This window comes from Malus domestica, chromosome 13, assembly GCF_042453785.1.
Source record: "Malus domestica chromosome 13, GDT2T_hap1".
Classification (NCBI taxonomy): Eukaryota; Viridiplantae; Streptophyta; class Magnoliopsida; order Rosales; family Rosaceae; genus Malus; species Malus domestica.
This window is the reverse complement of record NC_091673.1, coordinates 1,426,003-1,441,521: the sequence shown is the minus strand read 5'-3', so window position 1 is coordinate 1,441,521 and position 15,519 is coordinate 1,426,003. Positions and strand designations below refer to the sequence as shown.

Sequence of the window (15,519 nt, the reverse complement as noted above, 5' to 3'; positions counted from 1 at the left end):
ATATCATCGACTCATATTACCAAATCTAAGTTTATAAAATCATGTGACAACGTATAAATTAATAACATCACGTGATAACATACATCTAGAGTTTGAAAATACATCTGCATTCACAAAAAAAAGATAAAGGCAACTCTCTAGATATCCACTTCCAAAAGGAAACTAACACAAGCTGTGACAATTTTCACTTTAGGTCACCATAGACCCCACCTAAGTTACGCGTGTGACAAGTCCCCCTCTCTACTAAGTCAAACAACTCTCCACAACCACATTCATGCATTATCACAGGCCAGTTGTAAATGGGACTCCAGTCCCCGGAATCCACGAATCTCCGGCCAACAAGTTCCCAACCGTGAACTTCCCGGCCTCCGTCGCACTCCTTATTACACGATAACCAGGCCAGTTGACCCTCCCTCCCGTACCAGCCCCAGCGCCGGAGTTCATGTACTCCCCGTAATAAAGTGTGGAGAGGGCAAAGCTTCCACTCCACGGAAACCAACCTGCAGGGTCGATCAACCCATCTAGATTACTCTTCATAATTACCGTCCTAGAATACTTTTTCCACGGCCTACCCAAATAGGTCTTGAACGAACCTTGTACAGGTCTCAAATCTTGTGCAGCCGTGATTCGCGAGTTATGGATAACAATGCCTGTGTTTTCATTAGGGTCGGTCCTAGATTGCGCCGTTATGGTGTTTATTTGGTTGCTCATTGGTTTCCTCGCGTAGATGTTGCAGTTTTGGAGCACAGCCGTAGCGTCGCCGCAGATGAAGTCGACCGTGCCGTGTATGTCACAGTCGCGGTAGAATTGGCGTTGGGAATGCACGTATAAGGTGTCTTGGTAACCCTTGAAGCTGCAACGGTAGAAGACTGAGTGATCGGAGCTGGAGCGGAGTGCCACGGCTTGATGCTTCTGTGGTCCGGCTGTGTTTTCAAATGTCATGTCTTGAGCAATGAAGCCTTCCCCGGTAACCCCTGAGATTTAAGTGCACGGTTTATTGATTTTGTGAATGATTAGATGTATACTAGGAGATAAACTTGTAACTATTCACGTGGCATGTAATTAGCTAGGTTATCTTTACAAGTTTAAATCTTGTCAAGAAATGAAAAAAGTTAGTTAAAAAGAAAAGGAAGATTTAGTAAATAGCTTTATAATTTGTGTACTCATGCATTCATTTCAAAGGCAAAGGTAGTTTTTCACATTGAACATGACCTAATTAATTAAATTTTAATCTTCTTCAAGGATTAAAGTTCAAAAACTCCTTAATTAAATTGGTCGAAATTAACCCTTCAACTTATTCAAAGTTTGTTAGTGTTTCAACTTAAAACATACCAAATGTAGCAGAGCGATATGTGGTTGAACCATCTTGGCTATTTTTATTCCCCGTGACAATCGTTGCATCGATACCATCTCCGATGAACATGATGTTCTTCATTGTTTTCTTAATCTCGACATTTTCTCTGTAAACTCCTGCTTTCACGTGTATAACAAACCTTTTAGTTGCCCCACTGCGTAGCTTGTGTGCTGAATTCACAGCCTCAGAAATAGACTTGTAATTTCCAGACCCGTCTTGTGCTACTATCATATCAGCTTTTGGTCCACTACTTCCCGATTGGAGTAACCTTCGATCGGCGGCTGAAACCCATTCCGGGAACCCATCATCTGAAAGCAAAGTTCGTCGTCTTCCACGAACTTGTTTGCTAAAATGTAGAGCTGATGGAAAAGTTGAGACCTTGTGTACTGACAGTGAGTTGCTAAGCATCTTGGACAAGTTGCTTGAGAGGGTGACATAGTTTGGGAAAGACTGCAAATGAGAACTAGAAATGTTGAAATCGACGAAACCATTTTGGCATGTCTTTAGATTAGCAAGCGATGCACTCAACCATGTATTGGCATCGAAGGAATTGGAGGAGCCGATCGAACGGTTGAGCTTGTCGACAGTGTCCTCGTAGAGCTCCAAGCAGTCATTACAGGCCAACTTGGCTCGCTCATCGTCACCGTCCAATGAGTTCAAGTTCAAGGACGAGACAAGTTGATGAGCTTTAATGGCTTGTTCCATGGTGGCTTTAAGTACCAAGTCACGAAATGAAAACCTTTGTTGATAATCTAGGGTTGATAAGAGGTTAGTGTTAATATAATGGTGGCATACTTGAGGGTGTGGGGTTTGGCTGCATGGTGCAGTGATTCTACAAGAACTATGCTGCAGCATGAATAGAAGAGAATAGAAGACAAGAAAATATGCATTGAACTCCATGGCTTGAATTTTGAGTAATGATCTTCAGAGGGCCAATGGGGACTCTTTTTATAGACCACAACTTGCCTTTTGTAGGGCTTACGTGGGTGGTGTACGTACGTCTAGGGGTCGGGGAAAAAAGGAGTAATTATACTTTATGCATGATCATTATTGTTTCTATATGCCACTTGGTTGCGGATTGAGATCCCTTCTAAATCTCACACTCTAGAGCAAACTGATTCAGCAATCCGGACTATTCAATTTAAATTTTACGGCCTACCTCACACGCAAAACCATGCTCTCATCTCTCTCTCCAACACCCTCGTCTCTCTCTTGTATGGTCCGAATTGCTGAATCCGGTGACTTCAGAGTGAGATATGAAGAGAATCTCAATCTCTTGGGGCGAGTTTTTTAGGCCACAACAATTTCGCATTTATGAAACTCTATTATACATAAAAAGTGGTAACAAGAATATAAGATGGTGGAAGCCTAAAATATATATGCAGACAATTGGGTCGGAGTCATGAGTCTTTGTAGTTTGTACTTGTATGATCAGCTGTATATAAGCAAGGGGGATGGAAGATGATTCCTTGCCACTTTGGCTATGGAAGTTATTGTTTTTTAGTGATTGCTCTGGTGGATAGAGCTTTCATTTGGAACTCACAATGTTTCGCATTTAAATCCTCTCGTGCTCCTTAGTGTATATCATTCGGAAGTTCTTTTGTAAGTCTTTATACTTGTGTTGCTGCCAGCGATGACTGATTAAGGTTGCTCTTTTGGACATTCCCCCACTGGTACGTACTTTGTAGTAAACTTATTATCCGTTTTAGGACTTGGATAAGACCCCTCAACAAGAAAAGGAGGAAAGTTAACGCGCTGGTTTATATTTCTTGGCGCAACTGAAAGGTTGCTCTTTTGTGACCAAAATATCACATGCTCGAGTCATGAAAACATCATTTTTGCAAAGCATGGGTAAAGCTGCATACGACAGACGTTCCTCCCCCGATCCTCGCAAAACCAAGAACTTTGTTGGCTTGGAGTCACCCTTGATACACACACACACACACACACGGTGATTGAAATTAATTAGTCAGCTATTACAAAATATTAATCAATCCAAATCAGCCTATGACTCTGTGCCATCTCCCTCCCCTAAAGTAAAGCGCCTAAACCTCTGAAACCTTCTCTGTTGTCAGTCTCTAGCTCTGGCTTGAGGTCGGCGGCAACCTAGCCCTTCCCTCTTCGCCCTCCTCTCTTTTCTTGTTTCATCCACCCCCTATTTCATCACTATCTCCCATCTTTCCCTGATTTTCACCCTTCCTCCTCTTCTCTTTTTTCCACCCTTGTTTCCTTACTTTCTCCCCTTCTCTTCCTCTCTTTCCTCCCTATTTCCCCACCTCTCCCATTTCCTCCAACTCCACCACATCTTTTCCCTCTCCAAGCCACCTTGGTTGGAAATTTAGATTATCTTTATTTGCTTTTAGCTTGCGTTTGTTTTATGTCTGAGCATTTTGTGTCTCAGGTTACTCTAAGCTTGGTCTCAGTCTTTCCTGAATTTATCTTAGATTCGTTTTCTTTGTCTTGTTCCTCTCCAAATATCGCTCCTCACCGTGAATCTTCTACTAGCTACCCTTTTAAAGTGCATTTTGCACTGTTTGGTAGGATTATGGGAGCGCTCCCAGCAGGGGTATCTTGCCTACACCCATTTTCCGTTCATCCATTTGGTTCTTTGGCCCTTCTTATAGGTGGTGGTGACAGATCTGCGGTGGCGGTGCGGCTGTTTTGGTGGAGGTGGTTGTCTAGGTTTTTTTGTTTGGTTTTGCTAGGGGCTGCTCACTTTGGGCCCTCCTCATTATAGTTTTCGTTTATGGAGTTGGCTATATTGGACTCTCTTTTGGAGTTGTCTTTATCTTGTATTGGCTTTCTCTTTAAATGAAATTTACATTGTTTGTCAAAAAAAAAAAATCAATCCAAATCAACTTTGTAGTAATTGGTGTCAGTAATTATTCGAAAAATGAACACGTATGTACCAAAGAGGGCCAAATAATGGAGATGTAAATTTGATGTCTAATATTAGTTAGGAAGAGTTTGTCAAAACCCTAATCTAATTTTCATATTCACACGCAAATGTACCAAGAGACTCGTGAATGGATAAGATGGATTCTCATCTTTTACAGGTTTATTAGGTGTACACCTCATGAATTGTAAACTCTCGACCACCTTTTGATAGACCACGTAGTTTCTACTCTTAAAACCCTTAACTACAATTTTGGTACACGCGGCTTGTCATTGGCCTCAACTCAAATTTTTTTGGTATGCATGTGAAAGATGTTTGGTGTGCATATCTAACATCGTTGATGATACTATTTTATTCAAATTATAATATATACACTAACGTTTACTAATATCTCCTCAAACGTCGGCCATATTAATTATGTCGACCATTTTAATCATAATAAATGATACACAACGTAAGAAGTATCTTTGGTGGTTTTCCTCTTTTCAGCCCAGGAGGACGTTGAGAAGGACTTTTGGTCCTTTGGTTAAGAGTGTGAGAGTGCCACTACGTGGCAAAGGTAAAAATAAGTCGACCAAATTTTGGCCTTCTAAACTTTTTGCATTATGAACCCTTTCGTCGTTTAAAAATAACAATTTTGTTTTTGTTAGGAATGAAATCTACGACGTGTCAATTACATTAATATCAATTGTCATATGAAGTATATAATTTATTTTTAAGAATAATGGATATGTTGTACACTTTTTTTTTTAAATCATGTTTCTAATTTAGATACCCAAACTATAAGTGGTAAAATACTAATAACATCAACGATGGCAAAAGTAGTCACCAAGCTCACAACTGAAACCTGGTAGTTAGTCTTTATGCAATCATTATACCCATTGTAGGGAAATATTATAGGCGTTCGAGTCGTTTAAACAGCTTCTTTGAAAGGCAGGAGCAAGGCTGTGTATGATAAACGTTCCCCCTCTCTCATGGCTTTCGCAAAGTGAGGAACCTTGTTGGCTTGAGATCGTAGAGAAATAACATTGGATATGGATACCTACCAAACTAGGGGAGTTGCTAAGCTCGTCATTGACTTCAATCACTTTTCCTGACACAGGAGAGTAAACATCACTGGTTTCCTTGACACTTTCGACTGCTCCAAAGCCTTGGCTGCTTCACAGCAGCCCCAACTTCTGACAACTCAACATGCACATCACCTAAGTGATTTCGAGCATGATCGGTTATTCCAACAGTTGCGCAGTTTCCATCATCTTTCACCCACTCATGGGAGTCGGCATACTTGAGATCCTTCACAACAGAAGCAAATCCTTGAGGATGGTTTGGATTCTGAGGTAGGAAGCAGCCCTTGACGCCCACAGAAAACTTGAAGCCATTTGTGAAACCCAACAAAACAAACACTACCGCTCTTTTTCTCTATTTTAATAAGTAAAAAAAAACTCTACATTGTACAATTTTTGAAAGTTGACCATTGCTATTTGTTTGAAAGAAAAAGAAAAAGAAATGTAAGAACACTCTTTAGTCTTCATGACAATAAATGAATTTCTTAACTTTAGGATATGTAACATTGTAATCTAAAATTCTATAAGATATAAAATATGCATATGCCTACGCTAGTGTTCATGATGCATACAATACAATACATTAACAAGTCAACTAGGTTATGCATAAATGCCATTACACGTGTCAGAGTCTCAGACCATCAAATTAAAAAAAGTAGACGTAAATTGGGTTGGGTCGGGCTAGCCAAGCCTTGAAGGGAAAAAGCCCCAGGCTCAACCCATCTTTTGAGAAAGTTTGGGCCTAAAAATGGGTCGACCAAATTTTGGCCTTACAAAAAATGTACTCAATTTTTACCGTTGTAGCTTCAAATGCTACAAAGACACGTTGTACGTGTATGTCGAATTAAGTGCTATTGTGACAGTGATATATACAACACAATAGGCTTCTTTTTTGGCAACACCGTAGCAGTGCTCCTACGTGAGAAAACCAATGAAAAACCAAGTGACCGTGATGATGGCGCAATCCAGGGATGAGCCTCAACGTCTGAGTGACATCGTTATTCACAATTGCCATGTCACGACCGCTAAAGATTTAAGACTTGTGTAAGGCTCATTTCGGACGTATTTGGGTCGGCCATGGTGGAAGTACTTGAGGACGGTGATCTTGAAGAGTACTTTGGACGAGTTGGTTGATCCTGTCGTTGGTTGCCATGGAATGGAAGTGTTGGTCTGTCCACACTTTACTACGGTGAGTACATGAACTCTGGAGATAGTGCTGGTACTTGGGAAAGGGTCAAGTGGTCGGGATAACACGTGATGATGAATGTTGTGGATACCAAAAAAAATTATACAAGAACTTCTTAGGTGGAGACTCGTGGGTTTTGGAGGACTCCTTGACAATGGTCTATATTTGTCGAAATAAGCATTGTAGTTCAGAATTCACATTAATTTGAAAAAAGCAAATATGCATCGTGTACATATATAATTGGATTATACAACAACAACAACAACAAAGCCTTTTCCCACTAAGTGGGGTCGGCTATATGAATCCTAGAACGCCATTGCGCTCGGTTTTGTATCATGTCCTCCGTTAGATCCAAGTACTCTAAGTCTTTTCTTAGAGTCTCTTCCAAAGTTTTCCTAGGTCTTCCTCTACCCCTTCGGCCCTGAACCTCTGTCCCGTAGTCACATCTTCGAACCGGAGCGTCAGTCGGCCTTCTTTGCACATGTCCAAATCACCGGAGCCGATTTTCTCTCATCTTTCCTACAATTTCGGCTACTCCTACTTTACCTCGGATATCCTCATTCCCAATCTTATCCTTTCTCGTGTGCCCACACATCCCACAAAGCATCCTCATCTCCGCTACACCCATTTTGTGTACGTGTTGATGCTTCACCGCCCAACATTCTGTGCCATACAACATCGCTGGCCTTATTGCCGTCCTATAAAATTTTCCCTTGAGCTTCAGTGGCCTACGACGGTCACACAACACGCCGGATGCACTCTTACCCTTCATCCATCCAGCTCGTATTCTATGGTTGAGATCTCCATCTAATTCTCCGTTCTCTTGCAAGATAGATCCTAGGTAGCGAAAACGGTCGCTTTTTGTGATCTTCGCTAGATTGCTCCGGTCATTAGTGTGGATAAGTATATAAATGGATAGAGATAGGAAAGCAAACACAAGATGTACGTGGTTCACCCAGATTGGCTACGTCCACGGAATAGAAGAGTTCTCATTAATTGTGAAGGGTTTACACAAGTACATGGGTTCAAGCTCTCCTTTAATGAGTACAAGTGAATGATTTAGTACAAATGACATTAGGAAATATTGTGGGAGAATGATCTCGTAATCACGAAACTTCTAAGTATCGGAGTGTGGTGTCGTCTTGACTTGCCTTATCTGTCTCATAGGTAGATGTGGCATCTTCTCTGGAAGTACTCTTCCTCCATCCAGGGGTGATATCTTTAACTGGTGGAGATGCACAAGGTAATGTATCAATTTCACTTGAAGCTTACTTGTAGTTTCAAGCTTGGTCAAGCGCGATACAAACCATGTAGTAGGAGTCCCCCAAGTCGCCGAGCTAGGGGGTCTGCTGAAAGAGGTGACAGACAAGGTAAGCAATCAGAGCTCCGACTGATTGTTCACCTTCTCCCCATCTTGCAGCAGCATGAAGGATAAAGAGAAGAAAAATGAGAAGAGATGATATGAGATACTTTTGCTTTTGAAGAAGTAACTTTCCACAGGCTTATTCTTGAACTGAGCTGGAGGGTTTTCTGGTTTCCTCCAGAGTATAAGGCCGACTGAAGAATTTGAGGGTCAAAACAAGTCCATCAAATCTAGAGTACGTTCCACCCTGCTGATATGGGATACTTTTGCTTTTGACAGAGTAATGGATGTATCGGCACGTGTGCTGTTACGCTTGTCTCCACATGCTTCCTTGTATCCTTCGCACTTGCCCTATCTGTTCCTCAAGCAGATGCGGAAATCTTCCCTGGAAACATAAGATGTTGAAGATGAGTACTCGAGAGCAATGCCATGTAAGTAATCAGGTAAGGGGTTCCAGGCAGTCAGTTCCTGGCTGGAAGCTTGATTCCAAGTGCTGACTGATTGCTCTCTTTCTCCTTGTCTTGCAGGTAAAAACAAGGCCAAAGGAAAAGACAGGGAAAAAGCATGATATGGGATACTCTTGCTTTTAACCCTGATGATATGAGATATTCTTGCTCTAGTATAGCTTGTTTGCAGAGGTATTATCGGGGGGAAAGAAAGCTGAATATTTCGAAAGGCTTCGTTGGGAGTGCCCTCTTAGATATGATGAAGGGTTGAGCATTTTTGCAGGTCTGCCTGTCCGTTGGGGATGGAGGTCGACATATATAGGAGTCTCCCTAACAACAAGTAGTAATGCTATTCATTTACCCTGCTTGGTCATAGCACGGTAGTGGGAGCTGCCAGTTTCACATGTTTTAACTCTGTCAGAGCACTTTGAAAAAGTGGTCTGTGGTATCTGGCTCTCGAGATTCGGAGAACGATGCCTCTTCGATTTTTGAGAAAGCAATCATGCTGGGGGTCTGGCTCTCGAGATTCGGAGAGTAGTGTCTCTTCGATTTTTGAGGAAGTAATCATGTTGGGAGTCTGGCTCTCGAGATTCGGAGGGCGGTGCCTCTTCGATTTTGGAGCAAGCAATCCTGTTGGGAGTGTTGTCTCGAATGTGAGTAAAGGTTGGGCATGTTTGCTAGTCTACCTTGCCCCGAAGCACAAAGGTTGACACACAGGGACTTTCCAATTATCTAGCAATGGTACTGTTCCTTTACCCTATCTTCGCTTTTGAGAAAGTAGTCATGTTGGGAGTCTGGCTCTCGAGATTCGGAGGACGGTGCCTCTTCGATTTTGGAGCAAGTAATCTTGTTGGGAGTGTTTTCTCGAATGTGAGTAAAGGTTGGGCATGTTTGCTAGTCTACCTTGCCACGAAGCACAGAGGTTGACACACAGGAACTTTCCAATTATCCAGCAATGGTACTGTTCCGTTACCCTTGTGGGTAATAATATGGTAGCTAGACCTTCAAAATTTATATGTCTAAACTTTGTTAGTGCTGTTTCTTTGCTATTCTTTTACCTTTCTTGGTCAGAGCGATGTAGTGGGAGCTGCAAGCTTCACGTGCTCAACTTTGGCAGAGAACTTTGGCAAAGTTATCTGTGGTACCCATGAGCTATTGTTGCGTGTGGGAAGTGGGTGATTGAACAGTAAGATTCATGTGCTTTCTACTTCACCAGAAGTCTTCGACAGAATGCCCATAATTTCTGCAAAGCTGAGTGTGCGTGTGACAGGTGCTGACAAGGCTAGAATAGTAGGTGCCTCTTCGATTTCTGAGATCGGCCCTCGTGGTCTCTGAGCAGCCCAGCTTTTGAGAAAGCGAGCGCCTCTTCGATTGATTCGGAGAACGATGCCTCATCGATTTTTGAGAAAGCAATCATGCTGGGGGTCTGGCTCTCGAAGATTCGGGGAGCAGTGTCTCTTCGATTTTTGAGAAAGTAATCATGTTGGGAGTCTAGCTCTCGAGATTCGGAGGGCGGTGCCTCTTCAATTTTGGAGCAAGCAATCTTGTTGGGAGTGTTTTCTCGAATGTGAGTAAAGGTTGGGCATGTTTGCTAGTCTACCTTGCCACGAAGCACAGAGGTTGACACACAGGGACTTTCCAATTATCCAGCAATGGTACTATTCCTTTACCCTCTCTTCGATTTTTAAGAAAGTAGTCATGTTGGGAGTCTGGCTCTCGAGATTCGGAGGACGGTGCCTCTTCGATTTTGGAGCAAGCAATCTTATTGGGAGTGTTTTCTCGAATGTGAGTAAAGGTTGGACATGTTTGCTAGTCTACCTTGCCACGAAGCACAGAGGTTGACACACAGGGACTTTCCAATTATCCAGCAGTGGTACTGTTCCTTTACCCTTGTGGGTAATAATATGGTAGCTAGACCTTCAAAATTTATGGGTCTAAACTTTGTTAGTGCTGTTTCTTTGCTATTCTTTTACCCTTCTTGGTCAGAGCGATGTAGTGGGAGTTTCAAGCTTCACGTGCTCAACTTTGGCAGAGAACTTTGGCAAAGTTATCTGTGGTACCCATGAGCTATTGTTGCGTGTGGGAAGTGGGTGATTGAAAAGTAAGATTCATGTGTTTTCTACTTCCCCAGAAGTCTTCGACAGAATGCCCATAATTTCCGCAAAGCTGAGTGTGCGTGTGACAAGTGCTGACAAGGCTGGAAAAGTAGGTGCCTCTTCGATTTCTGAGATCGGCCCTCGTGGTCTCTGGGGAGCCCAGCTTTTGAGAAAGCGAGCGCCTCGTCGATTTCTGAGATCCGCCTTCGTGGTCTTTGAGCAGCCCAACTTTTGAGAAAGCAAACGCCTCTTCGATTTCTGAGATCAACCCTCGTGATCTCTAAGCAGCCCAGTTTTTGAGAAAGCAAACGCCTCTTCGATTTCTGAGCAGGCGCCTCTTCGATTTCTGAAGCTCCGTCGAGTGCAGATTTTTATAGGGGCTGGCATTAAGTTCCAAAGCACACTTGAATCTCCACTAGTAGAAGCTTCATTCTTGCACTTCTAAGATCTTGATTTGTCCGACCTCTTCTCTCTTCAACACCTTTGAAAATGTCTGGCCCCTCCGACCGTCGTTTTGACTTGAACCTTGTTGAAGAGGCAGCCCCGCCTTCTCCAGACAACATATGGCGCCCATCATTCGTCTCCCCTACTGGTCCTCTTACCGTTGGGGATTCCGTGATGAAGAATGATATGACCGCTGCGGTGGTGGCCAGGAACCTTCTCACTCCCAAAGATAACAGACTACTTTCCAAACGGTCTGATGAGTTAGCTGTTAAGGATTCGCTGGCTCTCACTGTTCAGTGTGCAGGTTCTGTGTCTAATATGGCCCAACGCCTATTTGCTCGAACCCGCCAAGTTGAATCATTGGCGGCTGAAGTGATGAGTCTCAAACAGGAGATTAGAGGGCTCAAACATGAGAATAAACAGTTGCACCGGCTCGCACATGACTATGCTACAAACATGAAGAGGAAGCTTGACCAGATGAAGGAAACTGATGGTCAGGTTTTACTTGATCATCAGAGATTTGTGGGTTTGTTCCAAAGGCATTTATTGCCTTCGTCTTCTGGGGCTGTACCACGTAATGAAGCTCCGAATGATCAACCTCTGATGCCTCCTCCTTCTAGGGTTCTGTCCAGTACTGAGGCTCCAAATGATCCCCCTCCGGTGCCTTCTCTTTCTGGGGCTCTACCGACTGCTGAGACTTCTCCTAAGCAACCTTTGTGAAGGCTCCCTCTTGTGTGTTTATTTTGACTCATGTATATGTACATATTTGTAGCTTATCGGGGATATCAATAAATAAGCTTTCCTTCATTTCAACGTATTGTGTTAAATACACCAAAGCCTTCTTCGCTAAGTTCTTTGAATTTTCTTTTGTTGAAGCTTGTATGTTGAAGCTTTCTGAGTAGAGCATGTAGGTTGGGGTAGTGTTCCCTTAATTTCCCGAGTGAGGAAAACTTCTCGGTTGGAGACTTGGAAAATCCAAGTCACTGAGTGGGATCGGCTATATGAATCTTAGAACGCCATTGTGCTCGATCCTGAGTCATGTCCTTCGTTAGATCCAAGTACTCTAAGTCTTTTCTTAGAGTCTCTTCCAAAGTTTTCCTAGGTCTTCCTCTACCCCTTCGGCCCTGAACCTCTGTCCCATAGTCGCATCTTCTAATCGGAGCGTCAGTAGGCCTTCTTTGCACATGTCCAAACCACCGTAACCGATTTTCTCTCATCTTTCCTTCAATTTCGGCTACTCCTACTTTACCCCGGATATCCTCATTCCTAATCTTATCCTTTCTCGTGTGCCCACACATCCAACGAAGCATCCTCATCTCCGCTACACCCATTTTGTGTACGTGTTGATGTTTCACCGCCCAACATTCTGTGCCATACAGCATCGCCGGCCTTATTGCCGTCCTATAAAATTTTCCCTTGAGCTTCAGTGGCATACGGCGGTCACACAATACGCCGGATGCACTCTTCCACTTCATCCATCCAGCTTGTATTCTGTGGTTGAGATCTCCATCTAATTCTCCGTTCTTTTGCAAGATAGATCCTAGGTAACGAAAACGGTCGCTCTTTGGTATTTCTTGATCTCCGATCCTCACCCCTAACTCGTTTTGGCCTCCATTTGCACTGAACTTGCACTCCATATATTCTGTCTTTGATCGGCTTAGGCGAAGACCTTTAGATTCCAACACTTCTCTCCAAAGGTTAAGCTTTGCATTTACCCCTTCCTGAGTTTCATCTATCAACACTATATCGTCTGCGAAAAGCATACACCAAGGAATATCATCTTGAATATGTCCTGTTAACTCATCCATTACCAACGCAAAAAGGTAAGGACTTAAGGATGAGCCTTGATGTAATCCTACAGTTATGGGAAAGCTTTCGGTTTGTCCTTCATGAGTTCTTACGGCAGTCTTTGCTCCTTCATACATATCCTTTATAGCTTGGATATATGCTACTCGTACTCCTTTCTTCTCTAAAATCCTCCAAAGAATGTCTCTTGGGACCCTATCATACGCTTTTTCCAAATCTATAAAGACCATGTGTAAATCCTTTTTCCCATCTCTATATCTTTCCATCAATCTTCGTAAGAGATAGATTGCCTCCATGGTTGAGCGCCCTGGCATGAACCCGAATTGGTTGTCCGAAACCCGTGTCTCTTGCCTCAATCTATGCTCAATGACTCTCTCCCAGAGCTTCATTGTATGACTCATTAGCTTAATACCCCTATAGTTCATGCAATTTTGTACGTCGCCCTTATTCTTGTAGATAGGCACCAAAGTGCTCGTTCGCCACTCATTTGGCATCTTCTTCGTTTTCAAAATCCTATTGAAAAGGTCAGTGAGCCATGTTATACCTGTCTCTCCCAAAAGTTTCCACACTTCGATTGGTATATTGTCTGGGCCTATTGCTTTTTTATGCTTCATCTTCTTCAAAGCTACAACCACTTCTTCCTTCCGGATTCGACGATAAAAAGAGTAGTTTCTACACTCTTCTGAGTTACTCAACTCCCCTAAAGAAGCACTCATTTCATGTCCTTCATTGAAAAGATTATGAAAATAACCTGTCCATCTGTCTTTAACCGCGTTCTCTGTAGCAAGAACCTTTCCATCCTCATCCTTGATGCACCTCACTTGGTTTAGGTCCCTTGTCTTCTTTTCCCTTGCTCTAGATAGTTTATAGATATCCAACTCTCCTTCTTTGGTATCTAGTCGTTTATACATATCGTCGTAAGCCGCTAACTTAGCTTCTCTGACAGCTTTCTTCGCCTCTTGCTTCGCTTTTCTATACCTTTCACCATTTTCATCAGTCCTCTCCTTGTATAAGGCTTTACAACATTCCTTCTTAGCCTTCACCTTTGTTTGTACCTCCTCATTCCACCACCAAGATTCCTTTTGGTGTGGGGCAAAGCCCTTGGACTCTCCTAATACCTCTTTTGCTACTTTTCGGATACAACTAGCCATGGAATCCCACATTTGGCTAGCTTCCCCCTCTCTATCCCACACACATTGGGTGATTACCTTCTCTTTGAAAATGACTTGTTTTTCTTCTTTTAGATTCCACCATCTAGTCCTTGGGCACTTCCAAGTCTTGTTCTTTTGTCTTACTCTTTTGATATGTACATCCATCACCAACAAGCGATGTTGATTAGCCACGCTCTCTCCTGGTATAACTTTGCAATCCTTACAAGTTATACGATCCCCTTTCCTCATTAGAAGAAAATCTATTTGTGTTTTTGACGACCCACTCTTGTAGGTGATCACATGTTCTTCTCTCTTCTTAAAGAAGGTGTTGGCTAAGAAGAGATCATATGCCATTGCAAAATCCAAGATAGCTTCCCCATTCTCGTTTCTCTCCCCAAAACCATGGCCACCATGAAAACCTCCATAGTTGCCTGTCTCCCTGCCCACGTGTCCATTTAAATCTCCTCCTATAAATAACTTCTCCGTCTGAGCAATTCCTTGCACCAAGTCTCCAAGATCTTCCCAAAATTTCTCCTTCGAACTCGTATCCAACCCTACTTGAGGTGCGTACGCACTAATCACATTGATAAGTTCTTGTCCTATTACAATCTTGATTGCCATGATTCTATCTCCTACCCTCTTGACATCTACAACATCTTGTACCAAGGTCTTGTCCACGATGATGCCGACACCGTTTCTCGTTCTATTTGTGCCCGAATACCAAAGTTTAAACCCTGAGTTTTCTAGATCCTTTGCCTTACTACCAACCCACTTAGTTTCTTGTAGGCACATAATATTTATCCTTCTCCTCACCATAACTTCCACTACTTCCATAGATTTTCCCGTTAAGGTTCCTATATTCCACGTTCCTAAACGCATTTTGCTCTCTTGAACTCTACCCTTCTGTCCTAGCTTCTTCACCCTCCCCCATCTAATAGGATCAAAGTACTTCTTTTGTGTGTCCCGGGTAAAGTTGATAGGAGCATATGCTCCCAAACAACTTTGAGTGGAGTCGTTCGAAAAGAAGTTTCTATGGCCCCCTTGCTCATTTAACACTGCATCCGGGTGCCGATGGAGATACAGCGACCCTTGCTCACTTATCACTGTGCTCGGGCCACACAGCGCGCCACTTACGGGTGACGCCCTAGCTTTAGCGCGATTTTGTTCTGGATTCATTTTCATAAGGATTCGACGTGATCATGGAGTGCCGGCTTTGTCTACGAGTACAAGGTCATTTCTCCCATCAAAATAATTTTGTATCGTACTTATGTAGCTCATTTATAATAAGTCTTCATAAACTCGCTAGCAACTATATTGTACTACAAGGTTTAAGCCGACCCAACTCGTTGCACAACTTTATATTGGTCTTGCTTGTACCAATTTTGGCCGACCCAGCCTTTGTGCACCTTTATTGTCTCGTCATTTTTATTGTACTATAGTTACAAACATCTAGCAATGGAGTTTATATTATATCAATATTACTCATTTATATTCCTTCTTTTTAGCGTACAAAATTTGGGTCGACTCAGCCTGTTGTACACCTTTATTTTTGCATCATTTTTATTGTACTTCCATTTACAAACATGTACCACAGGAGCTTATACCATTTCGATATTAGTCATTTCTAGTGATCCTCTTTATGAAAACAATTCTCATAGCCGCATTAATATATGTATTTATTTTTAAAAGTCTACAAAATTTGAATTTTGGGTG

General features: G+C 42.6%; 1 protein-coding gene and 1 long non-coding RNA gene across 2 annotated transcripts in view; both read right to left on the bottom strand.

Moving 5' to 3' along the window:
* Nucleotides 1–15,519, bottom strand: part of LOC139190639 (uncharacterized) — a 44,250-nt gene that overhangs the window by 14,931 nt on the left and 13,800 nt on the right. The gene's annotated exons all lie outside the window — the stretch shown is intronic.
* LOC139190638 (pectinesterase-like) lies at nt 31–2,300 on the bottom strand. Its single transcript, XM_070811019.1, has 2 exons — nt 1,333–2,300; nt 31–974 (listed from the first exon to the last, which is right to left on the bottom strand). Exons 1-2 carry the CDS (start codon nt 2,252–2,254, stop codon nt 283–285), a joined length of 1,614 nt encoding a protein of 537 aa, XP_070667120.1. The 5' UTR covers nt 2,255–2,300; the 3' UTR covers nt 31–282.

Excerpts from the sequence above, each read along its gene's own strand:
- LOC139190638 (XM_070811019.1), bottom strand. The coding sequence starts at position 2,254 with ATGGAGTTCAATGCATATTTTCTTGTCTTCTATTCTCTTCTATTCATG. Across the intron at positions 975-1,332 it reads ATATCGCTCTGCTACATTTG|GGGTTACCGGGGAAGGCTTC; the intron begins GTATGTTTTAAG and ends CTTAAATCTCAG.